Source organism: Macaca nemestrina, chromosome 3 (assembly GCF_043159975.1).
Source record: "Macaca nemestrina isolate mMacNem1 chromosome 3, mMacNem.hap1, whole genome shotgun sequence".
NCBI classification, from domain to species: Eukaryota; Metazoa; Chordata; class Mammalia; order Primates; family Cercopithecidae; genus Macaca; species Macaca nemestrina.
The window spans coordinates 116511939-116530086 of record NC_092127.1 but is presented as its reverse complement, the minus strand read 5'-3'; the positions used below and the strand labels follow the sequence as shown (position 1 = coordinate 116530086).

The 18148-nt window shown below is 43.6% G+C and overlaps 2 protein-coding genes across 4 annotated transcripts in view; one reads left to right on the top strand and one right to left on the bottom strand.

Annotated features, from left to right (window-relative positions):
• Positions 1-18148, top strand: part of LOC105499563 (ligand of numb-protein X 1) — a 195505-nt gene that overhangs the window by 72241 nt on the left and 105116 nt on the right. For 2 of the 3 annotated variants that reach the window (XM_071093347.1, XM_011772197.3), the window contains exon 3: positions 7915-8380. In XM_071093347.1, the coding sequence (XP_070949448.1) occupies positions 8001-8380 (380 nt within the window). In that variant the 5' untranslated portion in view covers positions 7915-8000. Of the gene's footprint in view, positions 1-7914; positions 8381-17420; positions 17842-18148 lie in introns of those variants that run through there. The other variant, XM_011772199.3, reaches the window with a different exon arrangement.
• LOC105499585 (COMM domain-containing protein 5) lies at positions 5588-6427 on the bottom strand. The gene is given in 2 exon segments (XM_011772223.2): positions 5588-5689; positions 5726-6427. Coding segments are annotated over 2 exon segments (804 nt in total).

The window sequence follows — 18148 nt, the reverse complement described above, 5'->3', positions numbered from 1 at the left end:
ACCTCTTTTTCTATATAAATTACCCAGTCTTGGGTATTTCTTCATAGCAGTATGAAAATGGACTAATATAGTGAGCAAAGAGGAAGGTTTTTGAAAACATTGATGAGTGTGTTTCCTTTAAAGCCAGGAAAGCAAAACTATTTCTAAAATTGTTTGGAAAATAAATAAAATATTTAAACTTAAATTGATGTTTTAAGTTTTGATATACCTACTCTTCATGTTTTCTACATTTTTCAACTTCCTTAATGATTTTTTTAAAAATAGCCATTGAAAAATAAACAAAAATGTACATATCAGGACATACATTTTTCCTTTGGCCTCAGGCTCAACATGGCTTAGTGCAGCACTAGATCTGTTACTTAGGAATGTATTCAGTGGATTTCTCTGCATATGCTATGGCAAAGTAGGAATTTTTCATGAGCAAGATTCTTCAGCAGATACCCTTCCCTGGATAAGGGGACTGTTATGGTCCTGGGTGACCAGTATAACTCTTTGATACTTTCCTTTTTCAAGTACTTGTGCATCTTTTGGGGTTGGGGTGGGGACACGGAGCACCTGGAGCTGCAGGCTTCGTTTCCTCCCACTGCCTCTCCATCAGTCGCTTGTGGCCTGTCACTGTTTTAACTTTTTCATTTATTGTGAATTTCAGTGGAAATTCTTTAGTATTTGTACTTCTGGGTAGGAAAAATTATGTCTGATTTATCATTTGTTTAAATGGTTTTCATTTCCCTTTTCTTGTGTTATTTACTATGTCGGTAAAGTTTGGAATGAGATTTATCAAAGTAATGTTTACAAACAAATAAGAGAGCCCCACATTCCCCAGATAGCAATGGTTCTAAGGATTGGATATACATTGTGAGTTCCAGTACCAAACTGTTTAGCCACTGAAGACTATCTTCTGTTTATATAAATCCACCTAATGCCACTACGTATTTTTGCATTTTCTAAGCTGCATTCATAGCCATTGCTTTTGTTTTTAAAAGCTTCTACATTTCTACCTTTTTACTCTTAAGATATATACCTCCTCCACCACCTCTAAGAATTGTTTTCTCCAGGCCTCAGGGCAGTGTCTCCTGCTCTACCCACTCGAGTAACAGCAGTAGTGTGTGCTGTTGCTACAAGAAGGTGGATGCAGTCTCAGGCTGTCTGGCAGTCACATCAAGGGAACAGATTCCCTCACTTCACTCTGGCCTGGAGTTTTGGAGTTCATTCTACCCGTACATTGTAGGAGAGACACTGATCAATTGGGCAGCTTGCAGAAGAGATTTGAACGTGGAAGAAATATTGACTGAACCTGAGGCTACTCACCCGGGGGGAGAACATGAGATCTGTCTTCAAATAATTAAAGGACTTAAAAAGTTAGACATATTCTAAGGAGCTCCTGGTAACAGTGGCACTTGTGGAAAGGGCAGGTGAGGTATAGGAAAGGAAAATTTTGCTCATTATGTGGACTTTTTCCTCTAAAATCAAAGCTATCCAAAGGCAGAATCATTTATTTTATAAAGTAATAAAGGCCTTTCTCATCTGTCAGCCTTCCTTTTGACTCAGAGTCTGTGGCTACAATGTTTCATCTTTGACAAGGTTGAAGTGCCAATGCAGGACACACCACCATGCGACTATAAAGAAGGATTCTTTTTCATAATACGGAATCCTCCGCCTATTACTAGAAAACTGACTCAGGCAACAATTTCAGAGGTGCTTTAGGGTCAAATCTTGTCCTTTCAATGGGAAGAACATGTAAAATTATCAGTGCCACATGCCAAATGTTATGTTTATCCAATTGTCTTTCTAGTGGAGTGTGTGGTTTATTCTGGCAACTGTATCTTATAACCATTTTCTATACAGCCAGGGTACATTGAAAGGAGAATTAGCAGGACAATAGCACACCAAGGATCCCGTTGTTCTGATGAGTTACCTGATGCAGAAATGTTTCCACTTCCAAACAGGCTGTATTCCAAAGGCTGTTCTTAAATCTGTCTAGTGCGATGACAGTAGACATACGATCTTGAACGACCCTCTTGGTTACGGGCAGCACCGACTGGCTTTTGCTCTGGTATGTGTCTTTGTTGTCATCCAGGAAGTTCAAAATTTGAGAATTAGGCAGGGAAGCTTCTATACAGGTTTTAGGCTAGTCAATAAAATGGTAGGAAAGGAAGCAGGGATTAGGAGCAAAGAGAGAAGGGGTTTTTTATTTTTCTGGGTGCTTTTCAGCACTAGATTGGTGGTTTTGGCTACATATATCTCTAAAAGTCACCTCTGGTTTCTGTCCCATTCCAGATCAGAAGGAAGAAGGAAAGGGTGATTCCTAAGGCACAACAGGGTTATACCAAAAAAGTGTAAGATTTCCACCCTACCCATGATACACGTACATAAGGAGGGAATCAATCCGTTCCACTACTCTTTCTTACTCTAAACTGCCAAAACACCATATCACAGCTCTGTCTACTTACTTCATCCAGGGCCAGAGATGCTGATGGCTGATACATTCAGTAAATTTACATGGACACAAAGCTGACAGGCCCTCTCTCTTACTTTTGGTGGGAGAAACTAGTTTACCTTTTAAGGCTTAATGAGTTTTGATAATTTCTTCTCCATTCACCAGCAAGGCTCTGATATGTCTGAAAACATGATACATCAAACATGTTTATAAGCTATACACTGCAAATAAGAACTAGCAGGGAGCTATTAATCATATTTTTTAAGTCTACCTGGTTCTTTCCCTTAGAGCCAAAACTGCTTGTTCAGTCAATTATCTCATAATCTGTTTCTATTCATGTAGGCTTTATTTAGTCTAAAATAAAGTCAGAAAATATTTACAGCAGTGTTTACATTAACATTATATTAAGAATTTGGTTTATCCACATGGGTAAGTGCCAGGGAATTCAAATTGCTCTCAGAAAGAAAAAGAAAGGAAGGGAAAAGATAAAAGAAAATTGGAGTTGGAGCTAAATCTGCCATTTTTGCTTACCCCCTCCATTCATTCTGCTTCAGCACTCAGTGAAATCAAGGAATCTTTTTCTTCAGAGATCTTTGACATATCTACAGTACTGGACCCCATAATGACGTTTTGGTCGATGACAGACTCCACATATGATGGTGATCCCATAAGATTTAAATACTGTTTTTACTGTACCTTTTCTATGTTTAGATATATAAATACTTACCATTGTGTTACAGTTGCCTACAGTATTCGGTATAGTTACATACTGTACAGGTTTGCAGTAACAGCCATAGACTACACATTTATATGATGTATAGTCAGCTATACCATGAAGGTGTGTGCAAATACACTCTCTGATGTTCACCCAAGGACCGAATCACCTAACAATGCACCTCTCAGAACATACCACCATCATTAAGCGACACATGATTCTACTTGCAATGGAGCCTGAAGAGATTTAAAGCCTTCTAATTTCCTGGGTGTCTTGTATTTAATGAGTTACATTATTGGGATTCTGACTAGCCATAATCAAGAAAGATGCTGGGAGACAAAGTAGGGAAGTAGGAGCAGAAACTTGGAGTCAGACAGCCCCTGCCCATTTTGTTTCTTTTTTTGGTGTGATTGACAAATTATGTACCCTCCGCATTTCAGTTTCCTCATCTGTTGAAAACATAACAAAACAAAACAAACAAAAAACTAACTAACTAAAACTGTGGACATTTGTGAGGATTGAAGAACGTAATATACTGTAATATAAGGCCCCTAGCACAGTGCCTGGCACATGGTAAATGTTCAAAGAACTGTTAGATGAAAAAAGGATTTCCCCCAAACATCTAATCATGAAAAACAAAACAAAACATAAAAACCCCACTTGATTAGCACAGAATCATAGAACTCTATTTCTAGAAGGGACTGTTGCACACGATCTAGTCTGGCAGTTTGCAAGTTTTTTTAAAAGCTAGTATTCTTTGAACAGAATATTAAGAGGAACCTGATGCATTAAGGAAATAATGGCAGGCTGGGTGTGGTGGCTCATGTCTGTAACCCTAGAACTTTGTGAGGCCAAGATGGGAGGATTGCTTGAGGCCAGGAGTTCAAGACCAGCCTGGTCAACATAGTGAGACCCCATTTAAAAATAATAATAATAATAATGGCAGAGCTGGATGAGTAGGCAAAGCTCCCCCTTGGTTTCCTCGTATCTCCATTCCCTTGGAAGATCTGGAAGCATCTGATGACTTCTTTTTTTTTTTTTTTTTTTTTTTTTTTTTTTTTTTTTTGAGACGGAGTCTCGCTCTGTCGCCCAGGCTGGAGTGCAGTGGCGCAATCTCGGCTCACTGCAAGCTCCGCCTCCCAGGTTCACGCCATTCTCCTGCCTCAGCCTCCCGAGTAGCTGGGACTACAGGCGCCCGCCCCTGCGCCCGGCTAATTTTTTCTATTTTTAGTAGAGACGGGGTTTCACCATGGTCTCGATCTCCTGACCTTGTGATCCGCCCACCTCGGCCTCCCAAAGTGCTGGGATTACAGGTGTGAGCCACCACGCCCGGCCGCATCTGATGACTTCTACAGCACAGTTTGAAAAACGAAAATCTGGTCCAATGCCACTATTTCACCAATAAGGGAAAAGCCCAGAAACATGAAGTTGTATTTTCAGTGGTATGACCACACTGCAGCCCGAATTTATCTTCCCCTACAGCATCATGAGAAAGAATAACCAAGACCGTAGCATGTGGGACTATATGGCCAAACACTACAGAGAAGCTTTAAAAGACCGAGAGCTTTAGTTCATCCTGTGTGCGCCTTGTTTTCCTCTATAGATGGTAGATGATAATCTTTCGCATGGCCCATTTCCATTTTCATGTTTGTTTTTCAACTGTTTCTGGTGTCACTTAAAGTATATCCTGTGAGATTCCAGTACTTTCTAACAGCCTTGAGGACAATTAGCAGCTGCATAGATTTCCTTGAAACAATTTCGCCCCCTCCTGTACCCTCTTTTTTTGCCTTCTGTGGTCCTATCGATGCTAAATAAAATGCTACAATTTCTAAATGTTTTTATATTAAGGGCATTTACCAGCAACCTCTTCACTAGAGTGTCCTCTCAGGCATTCTGCAGTACAGAAATGTAAACAACAAAGCTGACTCAATGAAAGCCTGAAGTCAATGTATTTTCTTTTTGAGATAAGTCTATGTTTGTACAAACAACCTCTGACTTTATTTGGAAAAAAAAAGAGATATACTACAGTTTATGACTGCTGGGCTCTTTCCAAATGTGGCTAATTTCCTGTTAGGTTATTCACGTGTCTTTATGTTCTTGTGGAAAGCATAAGGTCTTTTACTTTTGGAAAAGAGGAAAGTTGAGTTGGGGCTAAGGGAAGAGGCAAGTTTCTTTTTCAAAAAAAATTTTTATTATTTATTTTTTAATATTTCTCCTCCCCTCAGCCCCACTAGAATGTCAGCTCTGTGAGGTCAGGGATTTAAGGCAGAAGAATGAAAATGCCCAACCTAAAATCCAAGATCTACAAAAGCACCTGGATGAAGAGCCTGCCACATGGGAAGGGCAGGACTGTCCTGGGAAGAATCAGCTGCACTTTGGTACCTTCTGAGGTGCCTGTCCAAGCCTGACCTGAATGGGACTGGTCATGTGAGGGGTCAGTCCTGCAGGCCACACTCACACTTCTTCTCCAGATCTGCCATCTCCTTTAGGACCAGGGCCATGCTGTACCACAGCTCCTGGAACTTGGCTATGGGGACCTCGAAGCGATCTATGGGGAAGCGGTCTATGGGGACCTCGAAGCGGTATGCTAACCCATCTGAAAGCTTCGGCTGCATCAGGACGCTCAGCTGCAGGGAGTGAGCCAGGGCACTGGTGGAGATTGTCACATCCACCCACCACTGAAAGTCAGCAACATGGGGCAGCCAGGCCCCTGGCTGCTGGGCCACAGAATAAAGGATGGGTCGCTGGCTCCCAAATACGATGCTGGCCAAGTCCCCGACCAGGTCTTAGGGGATGCAGAGCTCCTGGAGTTGGTCCCTGAAGGTGTTGGGCTTCAGGCTGGTGGAGCGCAGATGGAGGGCCTGCTGGAGCAGCGTGTGCATGCCTGCCAGCAGGACACCCAGCCACTCCTCTGGCAGGTTGGCGCTGACCCCAAGACACTGCACAGCCTCTCGGCAGTCCTCCCCTTGCAGGCTGCTGACCACAAACTTCAGCAATTTTCTGAATGTGCTCCTGTTTAGGTCCCCTAGTAGCTGGGCCATTGCTGCCACCTCTGGAGGAAGCTGGGCCCCCAAGAAACCCACTTGGCTACTGTGACTATCACCAGGATGATGCAGGTACAGAGCTGCAGCCCCCACAGCAGATACTGCTGCTGCTTCCTCCTTGATTAGCCAGCCCAGGGGGTCGATCCCAGATGCACATACCTGGTGCCAACAATCCCCAGTCGATGCAGCCAAAAGCGGGCCTGGTCCCGAGGCGAGATTCTTAATCACCATGAAAGTTGACCCACGGCCCTAGTTTGCACTGGGGTCCTACTTGTGTGCGTCTCCATGTCACCTCTGGAATGGGGACTCCCTGAGGGCAGAAGCATATCCTTTAAGTCTCTCTCAAAGGTTTGCATATCCAACTCACAACCTAGCTCAGAGCTGGTGCTTGAAAACTATTTATTGACTGTTCACCCAAGAGACTTCCTAGATGCAAAGCAAGCATGTTGAAAAACTTCATTATTGTTGACTCCTATCTATGTTAAAGGAAAATATGTATTGCAATAGTATTCTACTGTTTAAAAGAAATATCTAGGCTGGGCATGGGGTCTCACACCTGTAAACCCAGCACTTTGAGAGGCCAAGGCATGTGGATCTCTTGAGGCCAGGAGTTCAAGACCAGCCTGGTCAACATGGCGAAACCCTGTCTCTACTAAAATACAAAAATTAGCCAGGCATGGTGGCATGCGCCTGTAATCCCAGCTACTCGGGAGGCTGAGGCAGGAGAATCACTTGAATCTGGGAGGCAGCGGTTGCAGTGAGCAGAGATCGTGCCACTGTGCTCTAGCCTGGGCAACAGAGCAAGAGTCCATCTAAAAAAAAAAAGAAAGAAATATCTAATGGAATAAAAGAATCCTATTAGAACAAAGCTTAAAGGCACCTTATAGGAGCTCTAGCTTTCAGTTTCTGAGCTAACAGAGCTAGACCAGAAACAATGAATTCAGTAACAAATACATGTAAGAATTATTGAGTGCCTAGTATGTAGTAAATGCAAATCTAAGAGCTTTATGTATCATATCTCATTTCATCCCCACAAGAGTTCTATGAAGTAGCCTGTGATTATCCCCATTTTACAGATGTGAAAACAGAGTCTGAAATCACTGGCCCGTAGTGGTGGGATTTGAACCCAGACAATGTGTCCAGAGCCCACTTAGCCACTAATGACCAACTGAGTAAAATGCGTACAGGAGACAACAGTGCATTTATCATAGTGAAAATATGAAAGGCTCAATGACACTATTTCCTCTCAGATGACTTAGTTGAAAGCTCTGATCTCCTACATTTTCTGAGTTTCGGAGAAAGATGGGGAAGAAAGATAAGAGCCATCACAGTATTAACTGTTTTGTTTTGCTTTTTTCTTGTCCTGATCTGACAAGAATTTTATACATCACTGATCTATTTAATTTACTTAACAAATTACATTTTTTGGAGTTACTTTAGGCATTTCCCAGATACCTTCCAAATGATTCTTACCACACCAATGTGAGGATGTTAAAGGTGAACATTATTCCTACTGGCATGTGTGGAAAAACAGAGGCACGAGGAGGCCGTGGGGCTTGCCCAAGGTCCTGTCAGTTACTCCAGAGTGGACATTAAACCATGGCTTTCTGAATCGTAGCTCAATTCGCCATGCACTGGCAGCACTGTCTCATGTCTACCATAAGCATAAGTCTTTCGTGTGCTGGGAGGCAAAAGTGAGCCTTCTTGTTCTCTTTTAGGTGTGTGGATGGCTCCTAGATCTCGACTTGCTCCTGAGGAAATACTGTGTGACTGAGTTTCCTGTTATACTGCTCTCCAATCGACCATGAACCAGCCAGAGTCTGCCAATGACCCTGAAGCCCTGTGTGCCGTGTGTGGCCAAGCCCACTCCCTGGAGGAAAACCACTTCTACAGCTACCCGGAGGATGTGGATGATGACCTCATCTGCCACATCTGCCTGCAGGCTTTGCTGGACCCCCTGGACACTCCATGTGGACACACCTACTGCACCCTCTGCCTCACCAACTTCCTGGTGGAGAAGGACTTCTGCCCCATGGACCGCAAGTCTCTGGTTCTGCAGCACTGCAAGAAGTCCAGCATCCTGGTCAACAAACTCCTCAACAAGCTGCTGGTGACCTGCCCATTTAGGGAGCACTGCGCCCAGGTATTGCAGCGCTGCGACCTCGAGCATCACTTTCAAACCAGGTAGGTCCCTCACCAGTGAGCTGGGAAGCCCCGCCCCCAAGGGGGACAGCTGGACCCCTCCACCCCCCAGTCTCCTGAGGGGTTGCAACCAACAAAAGGATCCATTCAAAATACAAAAACACGTAGGTGTTTATGGTCATGGTTCAGGGTGAGGAAATAGCATTTGGTGGAGTTGTGTTGTGTGTGTGTGTTTATGGGATTTTTTTTTAATTGTAATAAAATGTAACATAAAGTTTACCATTTTTAACCACTATGAGTATACAGTTCAGTGGTATTAAGTACTTTCATGTATTGTGCAACTATCACCACCATCCATCTCTAGAAATTTTTCATCTTCCATAATGGAAACTCCATATTCATTAAACACAAACTCCCCATTCCACCTTCCCCCAGTCCCTGGCAGCCACCATTCCACTTTTTGTCTCCATGAATATGCTCTAAGTGCTTCATGTCAATGACATCATATGGTATTTGTCTTTTTGCGACCAGCTCATCTCATGTGTGTATGTTGTGAAATGTGAAATATGCCAGAGAGGGCATATGAGCAGCTTTCTCTGAGGCTCATGGGTCCCAGAAGTATTTCCTGATAGGCGCTGCTTGCTTTTTCACTTACGGAAAAAAAGGTGCCCCAGTTTGACCCTTGATTATTAGAATTTCCTCTATATTGGAATTGACAAGGCACAACTGTCCTTTGAGAAGGTGTGAGGTGTTCTCAATTAAGTTTTAAAAGGAGAAATTTAGGAAATTTTTGTCCTCCAAGCAATTTGTTCTGCTAACTTTGTGGCCAAGTTGCTAAGTTGTGCATGCACGCACACACCCACCCACACACCGCACCCACACTGGTGGCAGAATTCTGGTGTGATTGCCGCTGCTGATGGCTAACATCACCTGTTCCATCTGGCTGCCTCTTATTTTGTCCACTTACATTGTCATGTCCCTGGGTATGAGAACATTTAAAGTGCTTAATAAAGGGTGAACGATCATACCACAATTATTTTGTAACAGGAAATTTGGAAGCTGGTGTTTATCCTGGTTCCTGTCTTGACAAGGGCAGGAGGCAGGTGCAGGTATTTTTTTTTTTTAAAGGTTACATACCTTAGGTCATGAATCTGAGTCTTTGTCTTTTGGGACTTGCATGTATTCTCTAACATGGAAGTTTGCATCAAAAGCAATGGCCTGGGTGTAATGCTTAGCATGTGTTTGCCATACTCATTATGTCAGTGAATTCATTTTTCTCCCCAAGATATTGAGCCAGATGCTTCTACCTCAGGTTTTTGGGTTGCAGCTGTTATTGCTGGTGTTTAAACTAGGATGCCCTGCCTCCCTCATTCCTCAGAAGTAGATGTGGTTAAAGGAGGAATAGGTAGGGTAGTCTATTTGTGACCTTTGCTGAAAGTTTTGCCTAGGTATGAGAGACGTTGGTGGGAAAGAAGTAGGTCTGGAGTCAAAGGCGAGGTAGATGCCAACAGGAGTTGGCACAGAGCCATGTTCAAGAGTGGGGCCACACTGGGCAGGGGCATGAGGGGAACAAGGGGGAGAAAGAACCCAGTAGCGCTCCCTCCACCCTCACCATGGTTCCGTGTTCCTGGTATGTTGCAGCTGTACATTTGTGCTGGGGAGCTGTGTTCATTTCTTGTTGCTGCTGTAACAAATCACAAACTTAGTGACTTAAAACAAACCAAATTACTGGGTGCACTGGCTCACACCTGTAATCCTAGCACTTTGAGAGGCTGAGGCAGGAGGATCACTTGAGTCCAGGATCTTGAGACCAGCCTGGAAAACACAGCAAGACCCCATCTCTATAAAAAATTTAAAAATTAGACCTGGTGATGTGTGCCTGCAGTTTTAGTGATTCAGGAGGCTAAGGTGGGAGGATTGCTTGAGCCTGGGAGTTGAGGTTGAAGTGAGCTGTGATGCGCCACTGCACTCCAGCCTAAGTGACAAAGAGAGACTGTCTCAAAAAAAGAAAAAACAAATTTGTTATCATACAGTTTTGAGGGTCAGAAGTCTAACATATGTCTCGGTGGACTAACATTGAGGTGTCAGCAGGGTAGCATTCCTGTTGGCTTCAGGGCAGAATCCCTTTCCTTGCCTCTTCCAGCTTCTAGTGCTGCCTATCTTCCTTGGCTCATGGCCCCTTCTTCCATCTTCAGAGCCAGCCGCATAGCATCTTCCAGGCTCTCTCTGGCTTCTGCTTCCATCCTCACATCTCCTTCTGTGACTCTGAGCCTCCTGCCTCCCTCCTATAAGAACTCATGTGATTACCTTGGGCCAACCTGGATAATCCAAGATGGCTCCTTCATCTCAAGATTCTTAATTTATGTGGGGCATGGAGGCTCACACCTGTAATGCCAGCACTTTGGGAGGTGGAGGCGGGCAGATCACTTGAGATCAGGAGTTTGAGACCAATTTGGCTAACATAGTGAAACCCTGTCTCTACTAAAAATATAAAAATTAGCTAGGCATGGTGGCCTAAGCCTACAATCCCAGCTACTTGGGAGGCTGAGGCATGAGAATCACTTGAACCCGGGAGGCAGAGGCTGCCGTAAGCCAAGATTGCACCACTGCACTCCAGCCTGGGCAACAGAGCAAGACTCCATCTCAAAAAAAAAAAGAAAAAAAAAAGATTCTTAATTACATCTGCAAAGTCCCTTTTGCCATATGAAGTGATATACTCAGAGGTTCTGAAGATTAGGAGATGGACATCTTTGGGGAATAATTATTCTGCCCACCCCAGGAGTAAGAGTGGGGAGAGAGAAGACAGTATTGGAGGCATCCTCTGGGGAGAAAGTCAAAACCCAGCCACTCCTCCTCATTCCCTCATCCAGGACTGTTTTGGGGCTGAGAGTGCTTCTAAAAATAGGGAGAAGATGGATCCGAGGGTTAGGCCAGAAGGGAGGTGGGGAAGGGGAAGGGGAAGGGCTAGGAGGAGACTGTCGGAAATCTGTGAGGTCTTCAGGAGAAAGATGATACAGGTACCCCTCAGCTGCCTGAAGCAGACTGGGAATTTCATTCACCCTTAGCCCATGCAGCCTGTGTGACCCACACACACCTCAAGGAAGGCCGAGATAGAGTCTTGAAGAACACTCAGCTGATAATGAGATGCATGTTTGGAAAACGGCAGTGAGGAGAGAACCCAAAACTGAAAGTGAGTCACCTTTTTAAGTTGCACCCTCTGAGTGAGTCCTTCACAGGCGCCCACAGCAGCTCTCTGGAGAGGACGCCCCCACATCAGGGAGGCGTGGGCCTCAACACATGCTCTCAAGCCTCCACACTTCTGCTTCCTAAGTAGGTTGAAAACATTTCCAAAAATATGTTGTATGTATTAGTCACCATATGCCTAATATATACAGTCCTTCGCCTCCCACCCTCTGGACGTTTTATTGGCAAGGATTAAGAATTTGAAGCTAACCTGCCTGGGCGCGGTGGCCCATGCCTGTAATCCCAGCATTTTGGGAGGCCAAGGCGGGCGGATCACGAGGTCAGGAGTTCAAGACCAGCCTGACCAAAATGGTGAACCCCGTCTCTACCAAAAATTCAAAAATTAACCAGGCGTGGTGACGGGCGCCTATAATCCCAACTACTCAGGAGGCTGAGGCAGGAGAATCGCTGGAACCTGAGAGGCGGAGGTTGCAGTGAGCTGAGGTCATGCCACTATACTCCAGCCTGGGTGACAGAGTGAGACTCTGTCTCAAAAAAAAAAAAAAAAAGAAGAATTTGAAGCTAACCTAGAACCAGACTGTGGATCTCTCTTGGGCTTTGGGCCTGTAATGGGCCAGTAGGCCCCCTCTTCCTCCCCTTAGGAGGGATATTAAGAAGAATACCTAAGAAGTAGTTAATACCTCTGGAGTCTCTTGAATTTAGAAAACTAAGAGGCAAGTGTTTACCTTTCTCTGTGAGGCCTCCAAGCTGGTGGCCGCTTGTACGGGAGTCTTGTCATAGCTTTTGTTTATAAATTTTGCATTGGTTTGCTTGATCTTTAACATTACTTTATTCAATAAATATGCATCTAAATATAATTGTTTTACATTTTTTTAATTTATTTATTTTGAGATGGAATCTCACTCTGTCACCCAGGCTGGAGTGCAGTGGCGTGATCTCGGTTCACTGCAAGCTCCGCCTCCCGGATTCATGCCATTCTCCTGCCTCAGCCTCCCGAGTAGCTGGGAATACAGGTGCCTGCCACCACGCCTGGCTAATTTTTTGTATTTTAAGTAGGGACAGGTTTTTACCATGTTAGCCAGGATGGTCTCGATCTCCTGACCTCGTGATCTGCCTTGGCCTCTCAAAGTTCTGGGATTACAGGCTTGAGTCACTGCACCAGGCCCAAATTTTATTTTTTCAATTGACATGTACATATTGTATATATTTATGGTGTACAATATGATGTTTTAAAATATGTATATATTGTGAAATGGCTAAAGCAAGCCAATCGACATGCATTACCTCATATATGTACCATTTTTGTGATGAAAACACTTAAAATGTACTCAGTAATTTTCTACTGCACAATACATTGTTATTAACTATAATCACCTTGTTGTACAATAATCCCCTGAATTTATGCTTTCTGTCTAACTGAAAATTCTGCACCTGTTACTCAACAGGAGACTTAAGTCAGGGTACAGGCAAACAGCATCACATCTTTAAACAACTGCTACCTGTTTTCTCCAGAATGCGTTTCATTTGTAAATAATATTTGTCTACTAAATATAAATACCTGAGTAAAACATTTAGGACTGGCTGTAGGTATGCATGACTGGCTAGATCATTGATTACTTGGACAACTGTTTCTGCTTTCAGACTAGAGAGCTCTTGGATGGGAATAAATCTGAGTTTGGAGCTAGCAGTTGGAACCTTCTGGCTAATTCTGTTGATTTCTGCCCTCTTAGATGCTTACAGACTCCCATCACGTGGGTCTACTGTAGAGAATTCCCAGGGGGAGATGGACTTATTGAGTTGAATGGCAGCCTTCCTAACTGGAGGCCATTACCAGTATGTAGTGGGGCCCCTGCAGACGGCCCATCTGCTCATCTCTCTTGACCCAGACTTTCAATGACAGTATGTGTGGAAGCCAAGCGTTTACTTCTTGATCCTGAACGAGACTTATTTTAGGCTCAAGACCACATTTTCATTGTGTAATTTCATCATCTGCATACACAGTATTTAGCAAGGATTCACAATAGGGTCAGACCCTAAATTAAAGAAAAATAAGTTGTGATTTCTGCCTCTAAGGAAATGACCTTTGAAAGGTAAAAGAAAGAAGTTGAAAACACACGTGAATAGTTTCATAGGACAAGTCACTTTGCCCTTTACTTTCTCTCCTTTTTCCTTTTCTTTTTCTTTTTTTTTTTTAAGTTCTGGGATACACGTACAGAACGTGCAGGTTTGTTACATAGGTGTATGTGTGCCATGGTGGTTTGCTGCACCTACTCTTTTATTTTCTAAAAATGGAAGATAATAAAACTGACCCTCCTCAAGTATTTACTAGTATGAATACAGAGTTCATTGTTCAATAATTTGAAAAGAGCCATGAATAAAAACGTGATGCAATTGGCCTAAGACACACGTGGCTGAAGGCTGGCCGGGAATATTTTCCTGATTAACTTTGCATCCAATGTCCTGGGAGTTTCTTCTCCAAAGGTCTACCCTGGAACCTCTGTTGACCTTTACTTCCATCCAGGGTAGTGTGTTCAGGACCACACAGCTAGCTGTCTACAAAGTGGGGAAGACTTTATTGAAAGAAGAAGTACAGGGAGGGCCAGGCAGAGTGGCTTGTAATCCCAACACTTTGGGAGGCTGCGGTGGGCAGATCATAAGATCAAGAGATCAAGACCATCCTGGCCAACATGGTGAAACCTCATCTCTACTAAAAATACAAAAATTAGCTGGGCATCATGGTGCGTGCCTGTAGTCCCAGCTACTCAGGAGGCTAAGGCAGGAGAATCGCTTGAACCCGGGAGGCAGAGGTTGCAGTGAGCCAAGATCGCCCCATTGCACTCCAGCCTGGTGACAGAGTGAGACTCCATCTCAAAAAAAAAAGAAAGAAAAGAAAAGAAATACAGGGGACTACCTATGAAAAGTAGGCATGTACTAGTCTTGCTGGTCATTTCAGCCGGACTAAACATCTCATAATAATTGTGCTTTGACATACAACCTTACTGCGACCTTCTAACTCTGAACCCAACATTTTCCTGGCCCCTAAATAAACCCTGTTTAGTGAAGAGAAAAGAAACAAGAAAATAGGAGATGATCAGTGATATCTGAGATAACATTTACGGATAAATAGGACAGCCAGGCAAAGAATAGGGCAAGGATTAGAGTTAGGGCTGTTTACTGGCAAGGAAGCCATGGAGCAATCTCTGTCCATTTGAGATAGGGTTTTAGCCCCAAGGGATTGTATTAATTAGGATTACATTGGATGGCAGGTAATAGAAAATTATGTTATATTGGTTTAACCAGGTAGAAGTTTTGTTTTTCTTGTGTAGCACAAAGCCTAGGGGTGGGAAGCCAAGGATTACTATGATTTTGCCATGACATGATGCCAGCAGGAATCGGTTTAGCTTTCATCTTCAAGTTTGTCACCTCACAGTCTCAAAATGGCTGCATGTTTCAGTGTCATGTACAAGTTCCAGGCAGAAAGAATTAGGCAGGCAGGGAAAAATACGATGTGCCAATGGAGACACCTCCCTTTAAAGAGCCTTCTGCGATGCCTTACACAGTAATTTCTACTTATACCTCATTAGTCACTATTGTGTTATACTGCTGCCCATCTGTGAGACAGTGTATGTGTAGTACCAGAATAAACAAAACCTGGGTTCTGTTACAAGGAAGAATGGGAGATTAAATATTTGATAGGCAACCAGCAGCGATTGCAATAGTGACATAAAAAAACAACAGAAAACCTTACGTTAATGTTTATATTGCAGTCACATTAATTAATTTCATCCCCTTTAAATGCAAGGTGGTGAATGGGCAGGCATCCTTTTTTAATAAAAGATGTATCAAATGTCAGAAGCAATCTGACATGTCCAAAATCGTCAGAAATACAATCCAATACCAATGTGAAGTCCACGACCTTTATAATACATCATGCTACTTAAGAATTCTGATCTATACAGGAGGTCTTAGACATCCAAGAAGAGTATGTTTCAGGACTTTGTGAAACTCCATATTTAGGATAAGACTATAACATGTCACTTCCCTAATAGTATAGGAGGAAAGAAGGGATAAGAAAAGAATAACAAAGCCTCTTGGAGATAGACGTTAAGCTTCCAGGTAGGTTCATTCACTATCGCTAATAGTTGTTAGCAACAGTGGACCAGGTGCAGCGGCTCACACCTATAATCCTAGCTACTTGAAGGTTGAGGCAGGAATATCGCTTGAGACCAAAAGTTCAAGACCAGCCTGGGTAACATAGAGGGACCCTCATCTCTGAAAAAGATTTAATTTTTTTTTTTTTTTTTTTTTCCAGCCAGGCGTGGTGGCATGCACTTGTAGTCCCAGCTACTTGGGAGGCTGAGGCAGGAGGATTGCTTGAGCTCAGGAGTTCACCACTGCAGTGAGGTATAATTGTGCTATAGCACTACAGCCTGGGTGACAGAGCAAGACCCCCATCTCTGAAAAAAATAAAATACAATAACCTTAAGCTAATACTCATTAAGCCCTTTGTTGTTTATGGGCATTGCCTCATTTCACCTTCTTACCAGCACTCTGAGTTAAGCACTATTACTATTGTCTTTCTTTTACAGGGGAGGACATGAAGGTTCAGAAAGGTTAAGCAAACATGCCCAGTGTCATACAGCTAGTACACAGCAGAGCTAGAACTCTAATCTCAAGCTTCTCTAACCCCAGCACCTAAATATCAAACCTAACTTCCTTTCTACTGCTTTCCATGAGCTCTGACTCACTCTTGCAGAGCAGCCTTACAGAGAATAGAATTCCAATTTGGACCTCAACAAAATTATGAATGATTACATCCCATGTTTTATCAAGGTTGTTCACCTCCACTGTAAACTGTAGAAATTAAATCTGCACATTCTGAGAGTCTTCTGTATTTAAACTCTTTTAGCCCTGCCACTGATGCCAAATTCCTAATGACTACACAGTTCACCGCAATTGGCCTCACCCTGTAGACTTTTCTCTGGTCTTCTTCTTGTGGAGTGGAGTTTGCTATCATGGCTTGGCTGTCATTAATGTGATGAATGTAATTATCCCTTTGAGCCATTTCTATTAAGATTCTGGTCTTGAGTTGGCAAAATGGAATTTAATCTTCTTGAATATGGGGTAAGAGAGCGTCCTGGGGGCTTCTGTGGCATTCCAGAGCTTAGGCCTGCAAAGAAGTCTTAGTGTTGAGGCCAGTAGCGCAGTCTCAAATCCCAGGTCTTAAAGCTGGAAGAGGGGAGGTGGCCTAGTCCCTGACAAACCAGGCAGGTAAGGCATAATTAGCGCCATTTCAAAGGGAAGGTGACTGAGGCTTGGGAGCTTAAATGAAACAGCAAGGGTCATACAGCTGGTTTCAGAGCTCAATTCAATCCCCCCAGGGAGAAGGAAGAATGGAGTGACTCATTTCCTCACCAAACAGGAACCTGTACATTGTTTTGACAGAACTTTATGTCTATCCAGGCTCTTTGTTATTCTGACAGAGAATGGCACAGCCTATTCTTCTCTAGAGCCAATTTTCAAAATTAGCAAGGAAGCTGTCACTGTCGCATCTCTTTCATATGTCAGTGTAGTCAAGACGGTGATCGGTGAAATGTTTTAAATCGTACTCTAAATATACATACAGTGCTGGAGGAAGGTGGGGTTGGTTCATGTTTCAGCCGCTCCTGTATTATAATATCTGAATGCTTGCTTTAAGCTCAGATCTCCAGGCTGCTCCAAAGATGGGAATTTCTTACAGTGTCGCTCTAGCAAACTGGAGGGCAGCTTTTCATTGTTTAATTATTCACACGTGGGGTCTGAATGTGCCATGCTCATGCCCTCTTCCAACACACTTTAACTCCCAGCCTGTCTGCTCCCAGCCGGTGATGTAAATGTACCAGCTGCTTCCTAAGAACCAGTCCGCATCCTGCAGGAGGGGCTGGTTCCTTTCCTGGGCATCAGCCTGCCTGCTCTCAGCCTAAGCTCTCTCGCCAACCATGGTGGCTCCTTGCATTCCTACATCCTCTTATCTGAGAATCAGAGAGCATAATCTTCTTACGGGCCCGTGATTTATTAACGTGGCTTAATCTAAAGGTTCTCAGTCAAGTTCTTTATGATCTACTGATTGTGGGGGCATGGCAAGGTTTGCTTGAAGGAGCTTGGCTGGTTTGGGCCCTTGTAGCTGACAGAAGGTGGCCAGGGAGAAGGCAGCACACTGCTCGGAGAATGAAGGCGCTTCTGTTGCTGGTCTTGCCTTGGCTCAGTCCTGCTAACTACATTGACAATGTGGGCAACCTGCACTTCCTGTATTCGGAACTGTGAGTCCCCTCTCTGTCCGTGCCTGTGTCTGTTTATGTGCCTAGTACGTTGGGGGTGGGACCCAAGTCCATTCCCTAGCTGATATATCCATTTAGAGGAATAAATTCTACACACACTAGATGCACTTGGACAAAGCGCCCTGCCAGCAGTTTAAAGCGGCATGCTTAGCTGTCTGTGACTTGACAAAAAAGCCCCATATTAACAGATGCAGTGCTTTCTCAACAAGGCATTTTTTTCCTGCTTCAGTGCCAGTGCTGCTTTTTTTGGGGTACTCTTTTTCCTCAATAGATGTAACTTCTCTTCCTT